The 21,155-nt window shown below is 39.8% G+C and overlaps 4 protein-coding genes across 4 annotated transcripts; all 4 read right to left on the bottom strand.

Moving 5' to 3' along the window:
- Positions 1–1,520: 1,520 nt before the first annotated feature.
- LOC144036088 (uncharacterized) lies at positions 1,521–5,246 on the bottom strand. The gene has a single exon (XM_077546392.1). The coding sequence runs from the start codon at positions 5,065–5,067 to the stop codon at positions 2,275–2,277; it is 2,793 nt and encodes a 930-aa protein (XP_077402518.1). The 5' UTR covers positions 5,068–5,246; the 3' UTR covers positions 1,521–2,274.
- Positions 5,247–5,406: 160 nt separating this feature from the next.
- Positions 5,407–10,846, bottom strand: LOC144036092 (organic solute transporter subunit alpha-like). Its single transcript, XM_077546395.1, has 8 exons — positions 10,159–10,846; positions 9,677–9,828; positions 9,464–9,537; positions 8,949–9,107; positions 8,755–8,866; positions 8,541–8,687; positions 7,577–7,682; positions 5,407–7,492 (listed from the first exon to the last, which is right to left on the bottom strand). The coding sequence occupies exons 1-8, from the start codon at positions 10,232–10,234 to the stop codon at positions 7,329–7,331; spliced, it is 990 nt and encodes a 329-aa protein (XP_077402521.1). The 5' UTR covers positions 10,235–10,846; the 3' UTR covers positions 5,407–7,328.
- A 159-nt stretch (positions 10,847–11,005) lies between these two features.
- On the bottom strand, positions 11,006–15,956 carry LOC144036091 (palmitoyltransferase ZDHHC20-B-like). The gene is made up of 13 exons (XM_077546394.1): positions 15,804–15,956; positions 14,645–14,671; positions 14,466–14,560; positions 14,217–14,337; positions 13,304–13,373; positions 13,000–13,032; positions 12,775–12,895; positions 12,484–12,616; positions 12,252–12,378; positions 12,071–12,157; positions 11,860–11,939; positions 11,724–11,770; positions 11,006–11,635 (listed from the first exon to the last, which is right to left on the bottom strand). The coding sequence occupies exons 1-12, from the start codon at positions 15,919–15,921 to the stop codon at positions 11,727–11,729; spliced, it is 1,056 nt and encodes a 351-aa protein (XP_077402520.1). The 5' UTR covers positions 15,922–15,956; the 3' UTR covers positions 11,006–11,635; positions 11,724–11,726.
- A 606-nt stretch (positions 15,957–16,562) lies between these two features.
- LOC144036089 (choline-phosphate cytidylyltransferase B-like) lies at positions 16,563–20,511 on the bottom strand. The gene is made up of 8 exons (XM_077546393.1): positions 20,310–20,511; positions 19,471–19,570; positions 18,852–18,968; positions 18,609–18,760; positions 18,386–18,464; positions 18,152–18,294; positions 17,883–18,071; positions 16,563–17,165 (listed from the first exon to the last, which is right to left on the bottom strand). Exons 1-8 carry the CDS (start codon positions 20,391–20,393, stop codon positions 16,953–16,955), a joined length of 1,077 nt encoding a protein of 358 aa, XP_077402519.1. The 5' UTR covers positions 20,394–20,511; the 3' UTR covers positions 16,563–16,952.
- Positions 20,512–21,155: the final 644 nt, after the last annotated feature.

The following is a 21,155-nucleotide window of genomic DNA, read 5'->3' as shown; positions in this document are numbered from 1 at the left end:
CAAAAGCTTATGCAACGAGTCACAAAAGTCAAGCTCAGTGTGGCTCAACTAGCATAAACGCTGTTGTAGTCATGACTTGTAAGCGTGAAAGAGACATGAGGATGTTTATCGACAAAATGACATTCATTGAATTTTCCTGAACGAGATTCCTAATGCAAACCGTAGCGAGAATCTAAGTCCCAAGTGCATAATGTAATTAGAAACTCTATGCAGTTATTACTTCTACATGCTCTTAAAGTTTAAATATTTAATAGCCATGCTCTGCAACAAATAATCACGTGTTGCACTGTACCTGGTGGGATAATCATGATCTTTTTAGCAATGTTTTTCTTATGTTAGTTTAGTTTATTTGACAGATGTTCAATACCACTTTTTTTTTTTAGACCAATACCAGTCATTGCGAGTACTCAATTTGAGTAGTCACCGATATCATAGTTTCAATACATAAAATGTCCCCAAAAAACAATGACATCATTTTAAACAATGACCTATATATCCCAATGTAGTACTTTCCCTTAAAATTGCATGAAATTAAAGTCAAGTTCTCTTTTTCTATTCCTATACAAACACTTACAGAAATTGCATCAACAAGAAGGTGGCTGATATTGGTATCGGCAGCCTCCATGAGTACCGATACTAGTGATAGATCGATACTTCTTTTTTTTCCAGGGCTAATACTGATACCGATTATTAGTAATCAAGCAGGCTGGTAAAATTTGCTCCAAATTTCAGTTAATTTGTATTAAAAGCGAAAATATTGGTACCAAAATTATATAAATACACACAATATACACTATACCAACTCCAGTTCCTTAATTTGTTTAAATGTCATTAAGCATGTTTGTTAAAATAATCAATTTGCTAACTTTTTCTTTGAATTTTAACAAAGCTTTTGTTGTAAAAATCCAACATAAAGCGCAGTGAGCTCCGAGGGTCGTCGACATGTCTAAAGTTAAATAAAAAGCGGAACGGGTAAATAGCTCCCTAAAGTTGTCTACGGAGAATAAGCTTTTCCAAAATTTTAATAAAAGTGAAATGTTACTTTTGTGTTCACGACCTTCATTTTTAAGAAGAAAAAAATAAGCAAATGTTGATATTCACCTATTTATGACTTTACTCTTCCCTGCTCGATGTTTGCATTCGTTAAAATAAGCAGCGCATGAAACGCGCCACGAATAGCAATGACACCAATTTCCAAACCTCCTCTGTTAATAAGATGCGTGATAACCCGGTTCCCTTGCAGCGGATTGGCCAGGTTGGAGTTGACATTAATGTGCTTTCTATTCAGGTCAGTGAACTCGCAGTGCGGATGCTGTCACAATCGCGCTCTGTGAGGAGGTCACAGTGAAACCAAGCTTAAAATCTTTATATGCTCTTATCTTTTCCTGAATGACAGCGTTATGTCATTTCCTTCCATATTAAATTAGCAGAAAAGATAATCCAGCATACTTCATAAATCCTCTTTTATGAGCTGCTTCAAAAAGGTCACGCCGCCCCGCCGCTTAAACAGCACAAAGCCATTTGCTAAGTACACATATCGTTTTATTGATTAAATAGGAAACTACATACTGTAGGTAAGACTATGCACACAGATTGAGCATAAGCAAGATGAGGATATGTGTCAATATAGCAATCTGCAAAACACATTTCAGCATCCTCTCAAACGTCCACAGAGGCAGCCGTCATGGCTGCTGAGTCATTTCCATCCCTGTTTCAAAGTCCCAGTCTCTCCCTTTGTTCACCATGTGATCAACCCATGTTATATAGGAGCAGGCAAACACGTAAGGGCATGTACATTGGACGAGTGCAAATAGAAAATGGCACATTTTTTCTGCTACATACAGTAGAACCCGAGCTATAGGTGTGGAATGTATATTAGGAGCTGCAGTTTCTGGATAGAAATGGAGTAAAAGAGTGGTCCCGGAAAGAAAGACGAGAAGGTTTTGACGGCCTCTAGAAAACGTCAGCGTAACAAAAGTTTAAAACACTGTAGAAAAGACGGAATTAAAATCTGTAGGAAAAGAAACCTTTAAAAAGGCACCAGTCCAAGTTATGTGTGAATTCCAAGAGAACGCTTTATCTCGCCGAATATGAATTGTTCTGATTTGACTGAACCTTCCGTGACTGTGTGGAGATGTTTGTGCTTCTGTGCTGTTCCTGCTTGACGTTTGTGGTCTTGTGAAGCCAGTAGGTGACGATTTGAAGTTAGAGGGGGTGGGGGGGGGTATGGTTGCAGTCATAACTTTGGAGAAGCATGGCGTGTACGGTATTTGATTATTTTCTCACGGCACCAGCAGTTGCAGGTTTATTACCCACGGACCTGCGGACAGGAACTCTGGAGACGGGTATCTTGGTGCGAGGGGTTTCTTTAGCTGGCGGGATTTGAGATCCGGGTGGAGACTGTGCGCCGTGCTTGACGGGGATCTTGGAGTCACGCGGACCACCGGCGGGGGCCTTGGACTGCTGAGGTGACGGACTCTCCTCCTGGCTGTGTTTGAAGGGGGCCACATGGACGTCAACACTGCCACCTTTGTCTCTGCTGCCTGTGTTGTGAAAGTCCAAATGACGCCTGTCCTCGTCTGTGGGAGTGGGCGGGTCCCTGCCTGAATCGTCATCGGTATGTTGGCTGTCCCGCACTGGTAGCTTTCCAGCTCGGCCTCCGCCAACCACGGGTATTTTGCTAAGTGCCTTTCCTTGCGTCCTCCTTCCTTTCGGGAGGTCCATGCGTGACCCGTTTTGCTGTTCCTCCACTTTGGCTATCTGTGCATCTGTGCTACTCGGGCGAGACAACTGTCCATTTGTTGATGGCTCATTGGCGCTCATCTTGTTAGATGTTGCCGTTTCACTTGGCAAAGGCACAGGAGTCGTGGCAGGGAGGGACGGGACAGGGAGAAAGGGTGCTTTCGATTGAGTAACAGGGATCTGGACTGGAGCAGGAGGGCTTTTCGTCATAGAAACTGACATATGGGCCTGGGCAGGAGGCTTGGTAGAGGTTGGCACAGCAACAGAATCTTTAGATACAGTCACAAGAGGGTCTTTAGATACAGTCACAAAAGGTGCAGGAACAGGAGGGTCTTTAGATACAGTCACAAAAGACGCAGGAACAGGAGGGTCTTTAGATACAGTCACAAAAGACGCAGGAACAGGAGGGTCTTTAGATACAGTCACAAAAGGTGCAGGAACAGGAGGGTCTTTAGATACAGTCACAGAAGATGCAGGAACAGGAAGGTCTTTAGATACAGTCACAAAAGACGCAAGAACAGGAGGGTCTTTAGATACAGTCACAAAAGATGCAGGAACATGACGGTCTTTAGATACAGTCACAAAAGATGCAGGAACAGGAGGGTCTTTAGATACAGTCACAAAAGGTGCAGGAACATGACGGTCTTTAGATAGAGTCACGGGTTGTGGAGGACTTCGCGATTGGGAAACTGGACCCTGACCTGCGACAGGGGGTGATGGAAGTTCTTTATCTAAACACAGCGGAGATTTTTTCGCCATAGAGAAACTTGTAAAAGTAGTTGGACTAGGCTCAGTGACGGAGACCCCATTAGACACCTGTTGGCTGGAGGTCTGTACAGGTTTGGAAATGGTTGGCATGGTTGTGGTTATAGTGGTGTGGGGAATTAAAGGAGGTTGGCTTCTAACAGGACTGGGAGCAGTTTCCACCTTTGCCGCTACATTTTGAGGTTTGGCAGAAGAGGACGTTTGACCATTGCTATCGGATTGAGTGAAGGTAGGGGGGGAATATAGACTATGGGTTGCAGGTTTATGGGATGAAAGAAGTGTAGCTACAGCGGGAGGTTTACTTACTGAGGCAGCAGTTGGAGAAGGAGAAGAGTGAGGGGGAGGTTCTGCGTCTGATAAAGCCACTTTGCCTAAAGTGGAGTTACAAGTGGTTACTTGAGTCTTGTCCAGAGAAGCTTGGTTAAAGGGAGTACTGCTCGGTATGGTTTTCATTGTTATGGAAGGGGTGGACATTATGGGAGGGGTTGATGAAAGTTTCACGGTTGTGGTTGTAGAAGGTGATTTTATTGTAATCTCAATAGAAGGTTTCTCCGAGGCTGGAAAAGAGTCTGAACTTGGTTTAACTGACTCAGTTGTCAGCGTGGAAGATTTGGTCAAACTAGTCACAACTGGGGTAGCTACAGAAGTAATAGAATGACCGCCGGCAGCTACAGATGAAGAAGAGGTCAGAGGAGAGGTCGTGGCAGGTCCAGGAGAAGGAGAAGTGGCCGACGCTGAGACCTCAGGTGCTTCGAGGCTGGGGGCGCATCGAGCTTTGCCCCACTCGGCCTTCATGTCAGCCATGATGTCTCCACCTGAGATGGACTCGAAGGTGAGGAGGGAGGAGATGTCGTCCAATAAGGAGCCCAGGCTACTCTCAGTGGGCACCGCTGGAGGTTCTGTAGCGGGCACAGGCGATGCATGATCAGTTTTGCTTAAATCGCCGGTTGGGGAGCTCTCGCCGCTCGCTTTCTCGTGGCTCTCCAGAGAGCGAGGATGAGATTTGGGGGTGAGGCCGATGTCCTCTTTGATGATTTCCACACTGTTAGAGCGGGAGGACATGAGGAGTGGGCTCGGGGGAGCGTCTACCTTGTCCTCATCTTTCGGACGCAACTTCATGCTGCCAAAGAGATTCTTCAACCCTTGCCGTTGTCGAGGAACCGGCTGGCTCACCGTGTGGATTTTGCGGTCCCCCCCTCTGCGTGCTCCCCTCAGCCGTGAAAAAAAACTGAGGGACTTGGCCGAGCCGGTTGAGGAGATGGAGTTGCGAGCGGCGGCCAGGACGCCATCTTCGCCCGTCGGCTCTTCCTCCGCACGCTCGCAGTCTCCTTGACTCACCTCGCGCGCCTTCTCCTTGTCTGCTTCCAGCTCGGAATCAGGCGCGCCGCCTTCGGGTAATCCATCGAGGGTTTGGCTCCTGGTGACAGGTGATTTGGTGTTTTTAAGAGAAAAGATGTTACCGGGTTTGCGTTTGCCAAACAGCTTAAATCCTTTTCGTATTTTTCCACTTGGTTGGGATTCAGAAGGCGGGGGGTCCACGTTCTCCGTCTGTACATCCATCTTTTCTCTGCGTCAGCCCCAGTCTCCTCCCCTCTTTTGATGCGGTTATTATTCGTCACTCGCTGGATGGTGCATTTATATCAGAGTTGATCTTTGTCTCCCTCGGAAGAACACCTGCGTTGGACTCACCGTGTTTACTATGTTATCGTCTGTCTGCGTCCCCTCCCTCTGTCCCTCCAATGTTTTCTCCTCTAGTTCTCCCTTAAAAGCCCCTCCCCTTCGCCTGGCTCCTCTCCCCAGTTACCACGGCAACTGAGGGGGTAAGCTGCTTTCGTCAGCAATGCAGAGCCATGGGCTGTCATCAAAATGTTCTCTCTCTCTCATATGCCTGATGACTGTTTATGTAAACGGCAGATCATCGAAATTTGTCTGTGCAAATGATTACGATATTTTAATGTATCTTTTTCTCTGAATCTCTTTGATAATAAGCATAGTACATACAGTAGATATAAAAAGTCTGTTCATTTTGATGTTCCTGACATTTTTTCCTTTATCTGTAGCAGAAGCCTGACAAACTTGTGCAAGCACTGACTGCCCTTTCAAAGTGTTCATAATTTCTACCACCCTGACTAAGGTCCAAGTTCCATTTAACACGGGTTTAAACATAATTTGTTAAATCTGAACTCATATCCCAGTTGTAAAGATGCTGTGTACATGTACAACTATGTTCTTAGTTGTTTATTTAATTAGTCTTACCCTCTTGAAAATATACGTATATATGTACACACACACACAGTTGAGCTGTACAAGTTACACTACTAGTGGAAAAAGGTTTTAAAGGATTTATCATGTTTTTGTCATTTTTTTTTAAATGCAAAAACTTTGCTTTACAACATGGGTGTCTAGACTTTTACATCCGGTGTATACTACAGTATAGTAAAAGTTTTAATTCTTAAGTAATACAGCCGAGAGTAATGATTTATCCTTATGGAGGTGGAATATTGAAAAGTAAATGTGAGACTTGGGTGTTAATGTTATTTTTAGAGCAATAAATCTTATTTAAAAGCGTAAGAGAACCGGGCCTTTGAATCAGAACTGAGCACAATGGAGTCATGAGAAAGATTATACAACTGCTGAGGAGTAGCTAAGAGGAAACAAGAAAGTATTTGTTTTTGAAGTTCAAGTGAATAGAAAATGTTGGTATAATGTTAGTATGAATTACTAAAATAATATACAGTTTAGTTTATAAAACATAGTATTATAGTGGTCCTAAAGATATAAAATATTGAATTTAACATTAAATGTGATTCTGGAATCACAGAATGATGTGGAATGTTGTTGAGATTGCATATTGCATTATGTTACGAATAATAATGTGACATCGTACTTGGAAATGAGAACATCTTTATCTAGTTTGTTAGCATACAAAGGTTTGGCAAAACATCTCAACTTTTTACAAATGAGGCATTTGAGTAGAGGGTGGAAAGGGATGCTTCTTTATTTTCAGGTCGGTGCATGAGGTTTTGAAGTGGAACGCGCTCTCTTTTGGCCATTAGAGGAACAGCAGAAAAAGCTGCCACTTCATCTACAGCACAAGTATTTCCCGCTTTGTACTATGTGGGTCAGCAGTCTTTAAATAAACCTCTGGCGTTTTGTTCACAGACAACAGAAGGTTTGATGGGAGCGCTACGTAGACATGCAGAACACATGAAAAGGCTTAAATATGACCTTGATTCTCAAAACATTCAACTACGAAAGATTTAATTATGACAATCTCTAAGTACAAGTGGGGTTTTATAAATTCAGCCTTTAAAAAGATAAAGTGGTAATAATGCATCAATAAATTATAAATTGTGATCGTTGTCAGTGCTCTAAAACTATTACAGCACATTTTTTCTAATGCAATGTTGGCCCAGCTCATATTAGATCTTATTAGTTTGAAAAGCCCTAGTCAAGAGAATACACTACACTGTTCTTCTCTTGCCAAACACTCTTAATGATGGAAATGACTCAATTCATCCTATACTAACTTGTCAAGGAACGTAAAGATGAATTATCTGTATATTAAAAATCATAATAAAATAGTCAGCCTGAAATCAAGACAACTTGATATGGCTCCTTTTAGATTCAGAGGAGTTAACTAACCTAAGCGAAATTAAAGATAGCACCAAATACAGTCCTGCGGAAATACTTTATAAGCAAAAATGTGTTTTCTCCCACTTGAGTGACACATGAGGTAGTTTTTGCCTCACAGAACAACATCAATTTGGCCATTTGGCCAACGGTACCTCAGATAAAGCGCATCTTTCACCTTCCCTTGTTCAGACGTCGTGCTCCATGTGAGCAGCCTGCAGGGGGGCTCCGACCTTGTCTTGGTGGTCGTTATGCGCCGGTGAGGGAAGCGTGTCATATGTACGACGATAAAAGAAGCGAGTGACCAGCGTGATGATGAACATCTCCATGATCATCATCTGCTGACTTAGCACTGCGGGAAACAAGACAGAACGGGATTGGTCCATATGGTTCCAAAGGGGAAGGACAAAAATAGACTTGTGGAAATGTTCCTCACTGGATCCGCGGGCCTGCGAGGAGAAGGGAGGGGCGCAGGCAATGGTTCCATCCAAAGCCAGGATGTTGATGATAGACGTCTGCAGTTGACTTAATACGAGGATTAGCTAAGGATTAAAAACAAGCACTTGGTTAATGGAATGCGGAGTGGACTCAAGTTAGATAACATTCATGCAGCAGATAATTTTAAAGACAGACCTGTGTTTTCCTTAAAATTGCATGAAATGAATAGCAAATGATTCTATTCTTCTCATTTTTACTTCCTGATTGTAAAACAGCCACAGTAGCTTGAAATAAGGCCGCCGAGTATATGTTCAAGCAATCATTTCAAACTCGGGGTGTCAAAATTAGTGTTTTAATTTTAAGTTTAGTTTAAGTTCCTTTAACGCCACTCATTTTTTTTTAACCACCCCTTACTTGAAAAGCCTGTACTGGGGGAATTCCAGTCACAACGCAACAGACACGTCCACGTCAAAATTTTGCAGTAATAAATTTATTAATAATGCATATATTTGTGGATATTGGGGTCAAGTTCTATTTTAAAAATGTTACTTCATGTTAAAGATTACTTAGCTCTTAATATGAAAAGAAAAATGCACTGAGCTGTCACCAATGTCTTACAAATGCAATCATGCCATCTGGTGGCAGAAAAATTACCACAACACAAATAAATATCACTCGTTTTTTTTTTTTTTTTACAGTACATCTTTTCAAATTTGTACTGAATTATTATGAAATTACTGCATCAATGATTCCCCCCCCACTTTTATGCTAACAAGAGTATGAAAACTCAGAGAAAAAAATTGTTTTATTGTACATTCAGAGCAGTTATAAAATTTGCGATTAATCTTGAGTTAACTATTGAAGTCATGTGATTAAAAAAAATGTAATCGCCTGACACCCCTACTTCAAACAAACAATTTGTCAACAGTAGAATTGATAGCAAACAACTCGTTTCTACTTACTTGGTACATGGCATACTTGGGTATAATATTGAGGCTGCGTAAAAGGTGGTTGGTGTTCATGAACACGATGGCTACGGGCCACAGGGAGGTGATGGTAAGAACGCCAATGAACGGGTTGATCCAAATTGCGCAGCCGGTTATCTCTAGCTGTAAAAAGAACAGTTCATTTTCCCGTCATTTGGGGTTACAGGATGAAGCAAGAAAGTAAACTTACATCTGAAAGGTCAAAGTAGCCATTTGTCCACAGTACGATGGAGAGGACACTGAGCACCGTCTTTAGGATGGCGTACTGCAGTGCGCCTAACTTTAGCAGGAACAGCATGCCTCTTGAAAAAAAAATAAATAAATAATACATTGGCATTTAATTTCATTAGTTTCCAAATAAGATCAAAAGTTCACTATCAGCACCGTGACACGGGCACACGAGGTAAACACAGGCAGCAGCAGCAGCACGGCCCCGTGGTGATCTTGAAGGTTTTCCCAGAAAAGCGCTTCAGGAACGCATCGCTGCCACCCAACTCCTCGATCAGCAGAACCAGTACTTTGTACACCACCACTGCAAAATAACTACACAAATATAACTGTATCAATAACAATTCATATGTTGGTGACAACGGTGGGCAAATTCAATGATTTTATGTTAAACATGAAAAAGGGCTGCAAGTATAATGCGACCTGTGATCTTTTCCTGTGTAATGATTTATCCAGTGGCTTAAACTACACGCAGACTTTACACGCAAGGTTTGACTCGGATGTTTTTGAGTTGATGATGCATGATGATGTGATAGTCGAGTGCCTGGGTCAAGGGCATCCTTCCAACTACTTGCAATTAATTATTTGTTCACAGCTAAAAAATAAAAATAAAAAGCTGTAAATTTTCATTACCTGAAAATTGGAAAAAAGGAGAGGGGGAAAAAACGCACCAATTTGATGTCATGTCTGTGAACATGACAGCCCTGGGAATCCACATTCCAAAACAAGACATGGTGGCAATGACCTGCAAAAAAAAAAAAAAAAATCTCATTCATTCATATACAAAATGCTTTTAAAATATATAATGATGGATGAGTTATTTCAACACATTGCAGTCATCAAGTGGTTGATAGACGATATTTAAGAGAAAATAGGAATCTTACAGGTGCGGCTCCATTGACCCAGATGATAGTCGTCTTCTTTGGGTAGGGCATTTTTTTATAAATGTAAACGCATTGCTCCAAGTAAAGCAACAGGGACATACAGGACATGAAGGTGAGCATGGCGTAAAGGCACATTCCAAACTCATCTAGCTCTGATTGGCACACAAAAGAAAAAAGGAGTAGACCAGTTAATGGCATATTCATTTATGAACAACACCATGAGCATCCTTTTGAGTACATGAAAAAAAGTGGCTACTGTTCTTAGAATAAGAGGACATTCAGTGTATTCATTCGCACAACATGCAACAGGCTTTTTCTTACTGCCAAGTTATTTTGAGAAAATACTTAAATTGGTGTGTTATGAGGGGCAATGTAATATCAAGACCACAGACAAAAGCAGTGAGAAACTTTTGTGGCTAGATGCTCGACATTGCTGTGCAGCTATGACATTCCCTTGACCTGGTTGTTAAGGAAAGACTTACGCTTGATCACATCCATAGCCAGAGGAGGTTCCTGTAAACATGCGGGATCAATAGTGCTGTTGTCCGCTTCCTCCATGGCTCCTGATATTCTTCGTGCCTAAAATTTCCCCTTACAAATCCTGTTATTCAAACTTAATAAGCTCCGATCAAACCAAGCTTCTATGTGGAAGGTGATCGCACACAAAAATAAGTCTTTCCCCGTTCACATGGCAGTTTCAAGTAGAGTGTACTTTAACCTTATGCTACTTTTAAGGAGCCATGGCTTGATGACACGTTAAGAAAGCACAGGTTTATGAGAATCCCTCCATAAGTAACTGTCGCTCAGTCATTCACAGACATTCGCAGTCATTAAAATGACAGCAAAAGAGAGGCAATGAATGTATCGGCGCATATGAACTTTGAATGGGCGTGGGGCTTTCAGGTGAATATAAAAAAGGTGTAAAATAGATAAAGGCCTTTTTGAAGGCAGATTGATAGGAATATATATTTTTTATTACAGGAAATATAGCCTATTATTTTGTAGGATTCCCAAATCAAATCACGGTCAATAGTGGCACATCATTTTTTCTAACATGAAAAGCCTGTGAAGAGGAGGAATCTGGTTTTGGGAACGATTTGGTGTCATTTAAATAGCCCAGTGAAATCCTAAAATGGTCTGCTGAACAAAACAAAAATCAAAGACGTTTTGGGAGAAAATTTACACATTGCTTCGGAGTTATGGTTTGATGTGTAGTCAAAGAATTGAGACTGCAAATTACTACTGTTTGAATTTGATCTCAATCAGACCAAAGACCTGGAGCACTTTTTACCATGTGTACTCAAAAGAAAGACTTGTCAAACATTGTAACAAAATCAACACTTTGTGCTTTATAACATTTAAGATTCACTTACAAACAATATAAGGAAGTGATTCACAAATATTGATAGTGCAGTGGAAGGTAGTACATAAAGTTAAACCTGATTTAGTTCTCACACATGAAACTTAAATGATCAGTTTGTGTTATAAATGTGACAAAAATATACAAGTTCAACCCTGTAAACAAAAATTAATCATTTGACCTTAACTGAACCCAGTCAAAAAAAAATGATTCATTGTGCTGAATCTTTTTGGACATATTGCACATGTGGTTGGCAGCATTCACCTCTCCTGATCCATTAAGTGAGGCTTAACTAACATGAGATGTACTTAATGATAAATGATGCAAGTATAATACTGAATAGTATGTCAATTAAGTAGTGAAGTTAAATATAAGCACTGGCTCAGAGTAAAGCTATACTAGTTGTTAATGTGTTAGGACCGCAACTAATAAAAACCTCTGGATCATGATGACTGCTGCAGTCTAAAGGGTTGTGATGAAGCCCCCCCCCGTAGTACATTTAAATCAAAACAAAAAACATTGGAACTTTAGAAGCCTAGCTGAGGACAGAGGACGGCTCCCGTGGACGTGCTGATGGTCAAGGCAACGTGTGAGGTCAGCTGGATGAGATAAAAAAAAATTAAATTAAAATACTTAAACAGGAAAAAACACACCAAAATATTGCAATAATTCTACAATTTGACATACCTTCTATGGCTCACTTTCCATGACCACGGACACGATCTGGACTCCTCCTAAAATAGAGACAAATAATGTAAAATACAGAAGCCTGCTTTTCAGAAAGACATTAAACTCCCAATATAGAGTTTTTAATATAGTGTACCATTCTGCTCCTTGTTGTCATCCACTGTGTGTTGCATATCACTGGCCAGCCCATTGGGCCTTATTTCCTCATTAGATAGGCTGTAATTGAATTCATATTGGTGATTAATGGCAAGGGGGGGGGGGGGCAGACTACAAATGAGGTGTTATAAAAAATATATATATATAATAATAATAATAATAATAATAATAATTTAATTAACTTAAATGACCTTGTGCCATTTTGTTGTAAGACGCTGTTTGCCTGTTCAGGATCTATGTGCACCAGTCTGGTTACAAATGAATGCCCGTCACCCAGTCTGATGAAATAAACATGTATAGGGTTTACTTGTATTCATGGTACGAACCTGTTTTCATATTATGTGTACTTCAATTTTAGCGCTGAAATGTTACCTGGAAAAAACAGGGAATATAAAGTTCTTCGCTTCATCCCCAAACACCTCGGCCACATTCCGCTTGAAGCCGAGAGAAAATCCGTTTTTGTCCGGCCCTTTTACAAACACTGGGGCCCTAAAAGCCTCTGTCAATGAGTATGGAAAAAAAATAGTTAACTTGCACAACCATGACATCACCAGTGGGTAAAAACAGCACTGTCACACTCAATAATGCAAAAAGGTTCAAGTACCTATAGTGGTCCTGTTCTTGCCTACAAGCCAGAGGTGGTAGCTGAACAGTGACAGGATGCTAATGAAGAACAGCGCCGCCACAAAGAACAGGAACAAGATGTGGAATTTGGCATGCGTGTTGGGAAGATGTTTCTATGGAGGAGAAAAAAAACTGACAATTTAATGTTCATCAAATCATGTTAAATTTACACATTGCCCTTGACTCACATTTAACAAAGTACGTGCCAATATGCCAATTTATTTTGAAGAATAAAAAAACATTTAAAAAAAGAAGACGTGTATGCACTTACAGACCAGAATTGGATGAAATACTGGGCAACAGTAGCGCAGATCACACCACAGTAAAGTGAAGCATATGCCAGAAACAAGACAAAGAACTTGTAGTTTGAGAAGCCAACACAGTTATTCACCCTGAGAATGAAAAAAAAATAAAATAAAATTTCATTACCATAATTATCATCATCGTTACTATAATAATACTAATTATTTTTATTATTATTAAGTAGTTACTGTACCAGGGACAGTGATGGTCCATTTTGAGCACACACCTTGAACAATAGATGTGTAATTATAGGTCAGCACATCATATGACAATAACATTTCAACATACCCGAAAGAAAGTACAATTGTTCGGAAAGTCACTGTGCACTTACGCTTTGAATAAGAGAATGTTTTTAATTTAAACTATAGGGAGGTACATACTGACTATTTTAGATTGAAACAAAATACGAGTTTCTTCTGGAACACCCTGAACAACATCTAACATTCTTCTTTTTTTTATGTAAACAAATACGTCCTAAAGAAAGTGCATGTACTCACATCTCACAAGTGGAGCAATGGTGGCAACGGTCAGGTTTGATTACCTGGCAGACGCCACAGTATCGGATGACTGTAGAGAATAGAGGAAAATAGAATTAGCCTATCTATAAATGCAGTATTATTTAATTCACCTTTAGCTTAAAGGTCTATATTTTGTGCTGCACGCAAACAGTGCTACTTGTACCATTTATCCAACATTTTTTTTTGGTCCGCAGCAGGACCCTCAATTTTCAAATTGTAGGTCTTTGAAAGATGTGCTACTTCCACCGCTAATAGATATGGTTGGTGCCCCTCTTATAGAAAGCGTATTCTCCATGTTGTTGTTGAGTGGAACATATCGTGTGTGCCCAAAGAGATAAACAAGTGCACATGAGTCCAATTAGCTCTTCAATGAAATGTTGCTCCGGCTACACACAAGCCTGCTGTGGCTGAACAGGAAAAAAAAAAAAAACACACAAGCTCTTGTTATGATCTATTTTTTATTTTTTTTAGCAAAACGGAAATGCTTTTAATAAATAAAATATTAACATAATTTACATTTAGTGGTCAAATGATGAAAATAATATTACGTTTCCTGTTTTAAGAAAACTACTTTTATTTTAGAAGATGGAATTTGACATTTTTTGGGCTCTTGATCCAGCTTACAAACGCATCAGGTACAGGTAACCTTAACTGTTTGCAAAATGTTGAACATTATCAGTTGATTCTAGTTCAAATGTAATTTTCTTATCATCTTGTATTAGCTGCTACTAACTTCCTCTTGTGGTTACAGTAAGTGTGTAAAGAAGAATGATGACATGACTAATGATGAAAGATGTGTGGTACTTCCTTTGTCCTGGCACACCTCCTGGTGGTCCGATCTGAAACGGCTTACAATGCAGTCAGTGTTTACAACTAAAGTAAAATGCCTCACCTCCTCCTGCTGTGCGCGTGTAGATGGGTAAATTCCTCGCCACTTTCTTCAGAATTTCCTGTTGCATCTCCGCTTGTTCTTCTCTTTCAAACTGTTCTTTCTCCTCTCTTGGAAGGGCGAACTGACAGAAGAAACGACAGCTGTAAATGTTATGTTTTACAGTATAGCCAGTGATCATGACACTCATTTGATTTGACGGTGTGAGATAAAACATACAGGTCCAAAACACATGCAAACTTTTTCTTTTACCACTTTCGATGGTTCGGCAGGTTTAGTGCAGATGGTCTTCCAGTAGGACCATATGAACATGAAGAAGAAAACGTGAAAGATGACCAGGTAGCTGACTGTTGAGAGGAAGCAACGATGACGCAACGCTAGCACAATATTTGCTAATCATAAATTAAAAAGGAACTTGTATGGTCACTTACTTCGCTCTGCATTGTTTGTGATTGTATCTACATAACATGCACAAGCAGACAAAATATTAGTTAGCGCACTTCAAGAATGCATAAATTCACATCTCGCATTGCACGACACCCCGTCCTGGCACCATGTGGCAGCAGCCTGGCACCGCTTGCAGTGCACCCCCCACCCCCTCTTCCCTTTGCAATAAGACAATGAGAAAGAGCTTTGTTGAGAAAGCAGGGACGCCCCTCGCCTGACCACAGACGCTAAAATTCATCGGCAAGCAGATAATGGTATCATCAGTTCCAGGCTGGCAGTAAAAAAAGAAAAAGAAAAAAAGAAAAGTCTGTCATGAAGGACAGTGAAAGCTATTTAGTCTTCTCATAAATAAATATGAGCCTGCTTGTTTGACAAGCAAATCTGATATAAATTACGTATTAATCAATTAGTTTAATGACTCAGTTCTTATGGCCGCCATATAGTCACTATTGGGGTTAATTTAATTTATTTTATAACTCGTCCATTTTGGACCCATACAAGCTTTTCTCATTATCTGAAGTTTTCAACTTTTCCAGTATAGTCATGGTAGTTTACATTTTTAAACAATTCAACACATGCTTACATTCCAATTCAGTCTTTATAAAAAAAAATAATAATAACTTAATCACATTTAAGTCGATGGAAAAGTTATAAAGCAGCCTTTAAAAAACAAAAACAAAAACTAAAAGCACTAAAAACAATACACTCCAGGACAGTCAGATAGCCTTGGTGCGAGGAAAAAAAACACACCTGAAAAGCACATTATAAAGTAAGGTGCACGCTTTTAAGAACTTCTACCGCATTCAGAATGTGTACCGCAGAACTTTTTTTGGGCTTCCATGGCCAAGAAGATAACATTATTGACAAGGGATACCGTTAGACTTCCTCTTATAACTCGCAAAAGTAATATTTGTCTACTTATAGGAATTCTTCGTGAAAAATATATGTAAGAACGGAAGAATAAAAAAAACAATTAAACAAACAACTCAACTTTAAAGCCAGGAAATAAACGTAAATCACATTTCGACAAATAACAGCTGACAAGTTGACCGGGAAATTGTCAACACACCTGCACGACAAATACATATACGGAAACGCGCAGATAAAATTGTAAACTAAATACATAAAATAAGATATACTTACAAACACAAAGCTCCACAACATAAGCGTAATAAGACCAGCCAACGACCAGGTTGATAAACAGGACAGGTATCCAGTTAAGAGCCCGTTTGCAGCACCTCAATGTACGAGAGGGCGCCATCTTTAATCTGTAATAATGGCCAGTGTGTGACAGCCGGTGGAGTGATTACGTCACAGCCATGCGGGGCGAACACTGAAAAACTTCAAATCCCAGACACTCGTGGTGTCTCGTTTCCTGTTCATGTCATTTGGATGTAAAGTATAGCCTACCACAATTAAATTTCGACCAAATTCTTTAAGTACAACTAAATTAATAATAAAGTTATTTGTTTTTATCGACGTGTTCCATAAAAACAAAAAAATATAACACATTACGCCCACAATTAGTAAGATTAAATTACTAGTACTGATAAAATGAAAATACTATACACAAGATGTAAAAGTAAACACTGCATTGGATAGTAATGTTTGTCAAATCATTTCATCTACAGCAAATCATGTGCATCTACATTATATTTCTTGCTAAATTCAGTACCAAAATTGCACATTTTCTCCACTTTTATATAACTTCATATATATTTTTAACAAACTGTATTTCAAAATAAAATCAACACCAGCAGAACACACTATTTTCCTTGACTTTGTTTGACACTCCTGATTCAAGGTAACTATGATCATCTGCATTTTAATCCCAAACAACACATTAGTTTTTCAGAACATGATGCATGGATGAGGATGGGGGTACCCTGGCAGACCAGCGGCACGGCAGCATCGTCTTATTATTTACACCAAAACTTGACTAATATAATTCCGTTTGACCCTTAACTGGAATGTTATGTAACATTTATTGTATCTGTCCTGTCCATTTCCAGTGACAATTTTTGGTTGAGTATGAAGCATAAATTGAAGTATTTCCTTTTTCTTTTACCTTTTAATGGAGAAAACACCATAAATATGATTACTGTTGTACCGTACTTACATTTAAATAAACAAGTAATAGGCTACATTATTTCAAATGATTATTTAAATCAATGGAACATCCCAGGCATATTTTGAATCATATCCACAAGAAAAACCCTACATTAAGACCAAAAGAGCTGATCATTTGCACAATATATGTCGGTAGCCTTGAGTAAGAAGAGTGTCCCCATTTCAGGTGCGGCGGCGGACGATTGGAGAAGCAGGAGGTGATGTGGAGGCGGAAGTAGTGCTGGAGGAGGCTGGGGAGGAGGCTGGGGAGGAGGCTGCGGAGGAGTCAGGTGAGCGTGAGCGCATTCTGGTGGGACTGCTGCTGGGGGAGCCACGAGGGGATGAGTAAGGTGACAGGGCCTGGAGCATTCGTCCGCTGTGCTCCTGAATAGCATGCTGCACAAGGACACAAACAACACAGAGGTGGATTTTGTTATTATGCCTCAACATTGGGTACATCTTGCATGATGTTGATTCAAAAAGAAGGAAAATATACTGTACAGCGTATACAGTCGGACACTTCATTAGGTATACCTATAGTCTAAAAAAACGTTAAAAATGACAACAATGATCATGCTTAGTTTTGAGTATTTAAATTTTGTTGTTGTAGTTTGCAGGCCAAGCACTACAGAAAATTAGTGGCCGTGGAAATGTAGCAAAATCACGTGGAATAAAAAAGTTATAATATTTTTATGTGGATTCAAAATCATTCACTGCCATTGACGGCTATAAACGTCAAAAATTCATTTGAACTATTTCTATTAGTTTAACGTTTTTTTCCACTTTTGTTAACAAGAGTATGAAAACATAGACTTTTTGTTTCTTTAAGAAAATATTATTGAAAATTAGGGGCGTCAGGCGATTAAATTATTAAAAATTAGGGGCGTTAGGCGATTAAAATTTTTTAATTGTAATTAATCACATGACTTCAATAGTTAACTCATGATTAATCACACATTTTTTATGTTCTAAATGTACAATAATTTTCTTCTATGCTTTCATACTCTTGTTAACAAAAGTGAAAAAAGAAATGTTAAACTAAGAGAAAAAGTTCAAATGAATTTTTAACGTCTATAGCCGTCAATGGCAGTGAATGAGTTAAGGTAAACATACCCAAGCTCCATCTGGTCCAAAAAGCTCCAAAAAGTTGCCAATGAATTCCCGTGACTTCTCTTCCCACTTGTGGATGAGGTCCTGGCTCTTCTCCTCCACTCGGTACACAAAATGTTTGGACTTCTCCTCCACTGTACGGACCGTCTCTTTCATCTTGTCCACCTGGTTCTGAAGGCGGTATTTCTTCTCCTGTTATGAACAAAAATCTGGTTGATTTCTGATCAGGTTGCAAAAATAAATACAATCGTCAAACACATATTTTGGCTCACGTTAATGAATCCAACATTAAGCTCTCGGGCCGTGTAGCCTCTCTGTAGGTTGCGCCGTACGTATATATCATAGTCCCGCACAATGCGAGTGATTAAATCGGACGTTGAGATGCCCTCTGTCCTCTGGGTGGCCACGAACATTCCTGTTAAAGTGGCACACGTCAATTCCATCCATCACCTGTCTGTGCTACCCAACAGCAGAAAAACGAGTAACATCATACCATGAATCCTCACCTGCTGCCTTGATGTGCTTATAAACATCCTCCGATCCAGCAGAGGTGTAAGGGATGTCATCATGGGCTACAAAATCAATCTGCAAGTGTCACAAAATATTGTTAAGACCGCCATGCACAAAGTGGCTTTTTTTTAATTTAATTTTATTTTTTATTTTTATTTTTTTTGTATTTTTTTCCCGGAGAAAAAAAGGGGCTTATTTTCTAACTGCGCAACCTTTGACCTTGTGTTTCGTTAGGAACTCCGTGCTGAGGGTCCAGGGAGCATCTCGCACCACCTCGTCGACGTAGCGGCAGTGCCTCAGGGCATCGTAGCGCTCGTCCTCGCTCATCACCGTGTAGCCCTTGAACTTGTGCGTCAGCTCGTCACTACACACTTCATACAAACATTAGTTTAATTTTCTGATGATTTTCGGAAGCTGCTGCTATTTAATAAATAAGCAAGATGAGAAAGAGTCACAGTTTACCTCCCACTATCAGGTGTGTGTTGGGAAACACATTTTTGGCTTGCATCAGCGCTCGGGCGTGTCCAGAATGAAAAAGATCAAATATGCCATCTGCGTACACCCTCACTGGTCGATGAGCTTAGATAAGAAATATGAAAAGAAGAATGACATTTTTTGATGATAATATTTGATTGTGCCATACAACCGTACAGGCTATCTAGAAGTCAACACCCTGCTGTAAAATGACATAAACAGTACAGGCATGCAGTTTTAATGATATGGTTGAAACTGCTGACTCATCTTTCCAACTGAATATTTTTTTTCCAATCCCATTTTGTAAGGATTGTTTGATTTTTAACTGAACTGTATGTGTGTGGGCGTGGCCGTGTGTGAGTCATTGCATTGTCCACGCAGTGATGGTGGGAATGTGAGTGTAATACTTGTCACCCAATGTCAGCTGATAGTGTTATAGAAAATGTGAAGATGTGTGTATTTTTAGTCCTTTTTTTTTTGTCTTATAGTAAAACGTTGAATGTCTTTTGACCATTTTGGCTATAAATCAAATTTTGTAGTCAAATCTAAATCCACAGACAACATTTTGTAAAATACAACGCCATTTGATATAGAAATCAATGGGAACCTGGCGTGCCCCTCTTCGCCTGGGCTATGGTCAACTTTTCATGAGGGACCTCTGATTCACAACCAGTCGACTTGGCAAACGCAGCCGGCTCCCGTAAAGCCTGGAAAGTGGATCAGACAGCAGTCAATGAGAGATCATCAGGGGTGCCACAGGAAATTGTCCAATTTTACTCAATTTCACACTGAATAATTCAATTTGTGTGGAAATTATTATATCTCATTGTTTCACTATTTATAATGTGCTTCTTGTGATATATATATATATATATATTTTTTTTTTATTTTTTTTTTCCAAGGTTGAGAAACACTGCTCTAAAGATCCCAGCATGGGGCAGTTGACACTGGGCATGTACGGGCAAGCAGTCGTGCTTTTAATGGCCTCTTACAAGAAACACTTCAATCAACACGTGCATGATTGGAAGAAAAAATACACATGTAAGTTTTATGTTGTTGGTTTTTGAGGCAGTCATGAATAATGCAAGCAATCAATGAGGTTCAGGTTATGGACTTTGTGTTGTATGTATGTTATTATACACACTTTATCTACTGTGTCGTTAGCTATTGGTTGAGCTCTACTTTCATGCTAATGCTTGTGGTCTGTTCAACAAATACGATGAATAGTAGAAATTGTTGGTTATATTTCCCATACAGATGTCATCCTGTTTTATTTTAAGGCTATATAGTCATGTCAACCTTTATATTCTTTCAGGAATAAAACTGAACTGAAAATAAAATCAATTTAGCTTAAATCAAATGTTAACTTGACTTTGTGGAAAAATTAATGATCAGCCCAACAAAACAAAATATGCATTTAAGTGCCAGAGATGAGATGTATTTTACCCGGCCTGAGGCTCTTCTTCGTCCCTGCGGGGCCTGTTGCTGGTTGTTGTTGTCTCTGCCTCTGTTACGTCTCCTTCCTGCCATGCTTTCAAAAAGTCTAGTGACAACCCTGCGCCTATGAGTCCTCAAGCAGCCTTTGTATAGCTCAGCAGATATGTGGAAACGTCTATCTGCCTCAAAGTATGCCGGGCCCCTGCCGGACTCTGATGACGTTACAATATAGTGAGCAAAGTTCAAACGAGCTACAATGTAGAGTGTTCTTGTCATCACTGGCCTCTGGATGACTTCCCTCCATGTAGGCTGTGCAAGGTTGAAACAAACAAACAAAAAAAGACAAATAATAAAAAAGTAGAAATTAGATCACAAAGTAATCAAAATTGAGTTCACACTTTGATGAGTGACAGAGCAAGAAAGTGCAAATGGTGATCAGTTAAAAGTTACAATTTCAGCCTTTGGAACCAAACACTGTACTGTAGTACGACGTGTCTGTGATGTTATGTAATTATTGAAATGGATACAGTAGTGGATATAGTTTTGTCCGCTCTCAAGGCTGTTGACATTTCACAGTTTGTATTAAAAGTTGTAAAACTTGTCATGTATGCTGCTTTGTTTGAATCATCTAAATCCCTGACAAGAACAGCATATAGGCATGAGTACAGCTGGCAAAACCTTTTTGGTTTACACAGAAAATTAAAAACTTTCTCCTGATGATATGAACTCGTAGTTCATATGTGTTTGTTTCTTTGTTTTTTTAAATATAGGGCTGTAAATGTTTAGTATGATTGTTGGCGTCAATGTTAGCATTTTCAGTTAGCATTTCTTTACTTCCTACCGCGGTTGACTGCC

The sequence above is a fragment of the Vanacampus margaritifer genome, chromosome 16 (assembly GCF_051991255.1).
Source record: "Vanacampus margaritifer isolate UIUO_Vmar chromosome 16, RoL_Vmar_1.0, whole genome shotgun sequence".
In the NCBI taxonomy this organism is placed as follows: domain Eukaryota; kingdom Metazoa; phylum Chordata; class Actinopteri; order Syngnathiformes; family Syngnathidae; genus Vanacampus; species Vanacampus margaritifer.
The sequence above is the reverse complement of the archived record's forward strand: the minus strand, read 5'-3'. Positions and strand labels throughout refer to the sequence as shown.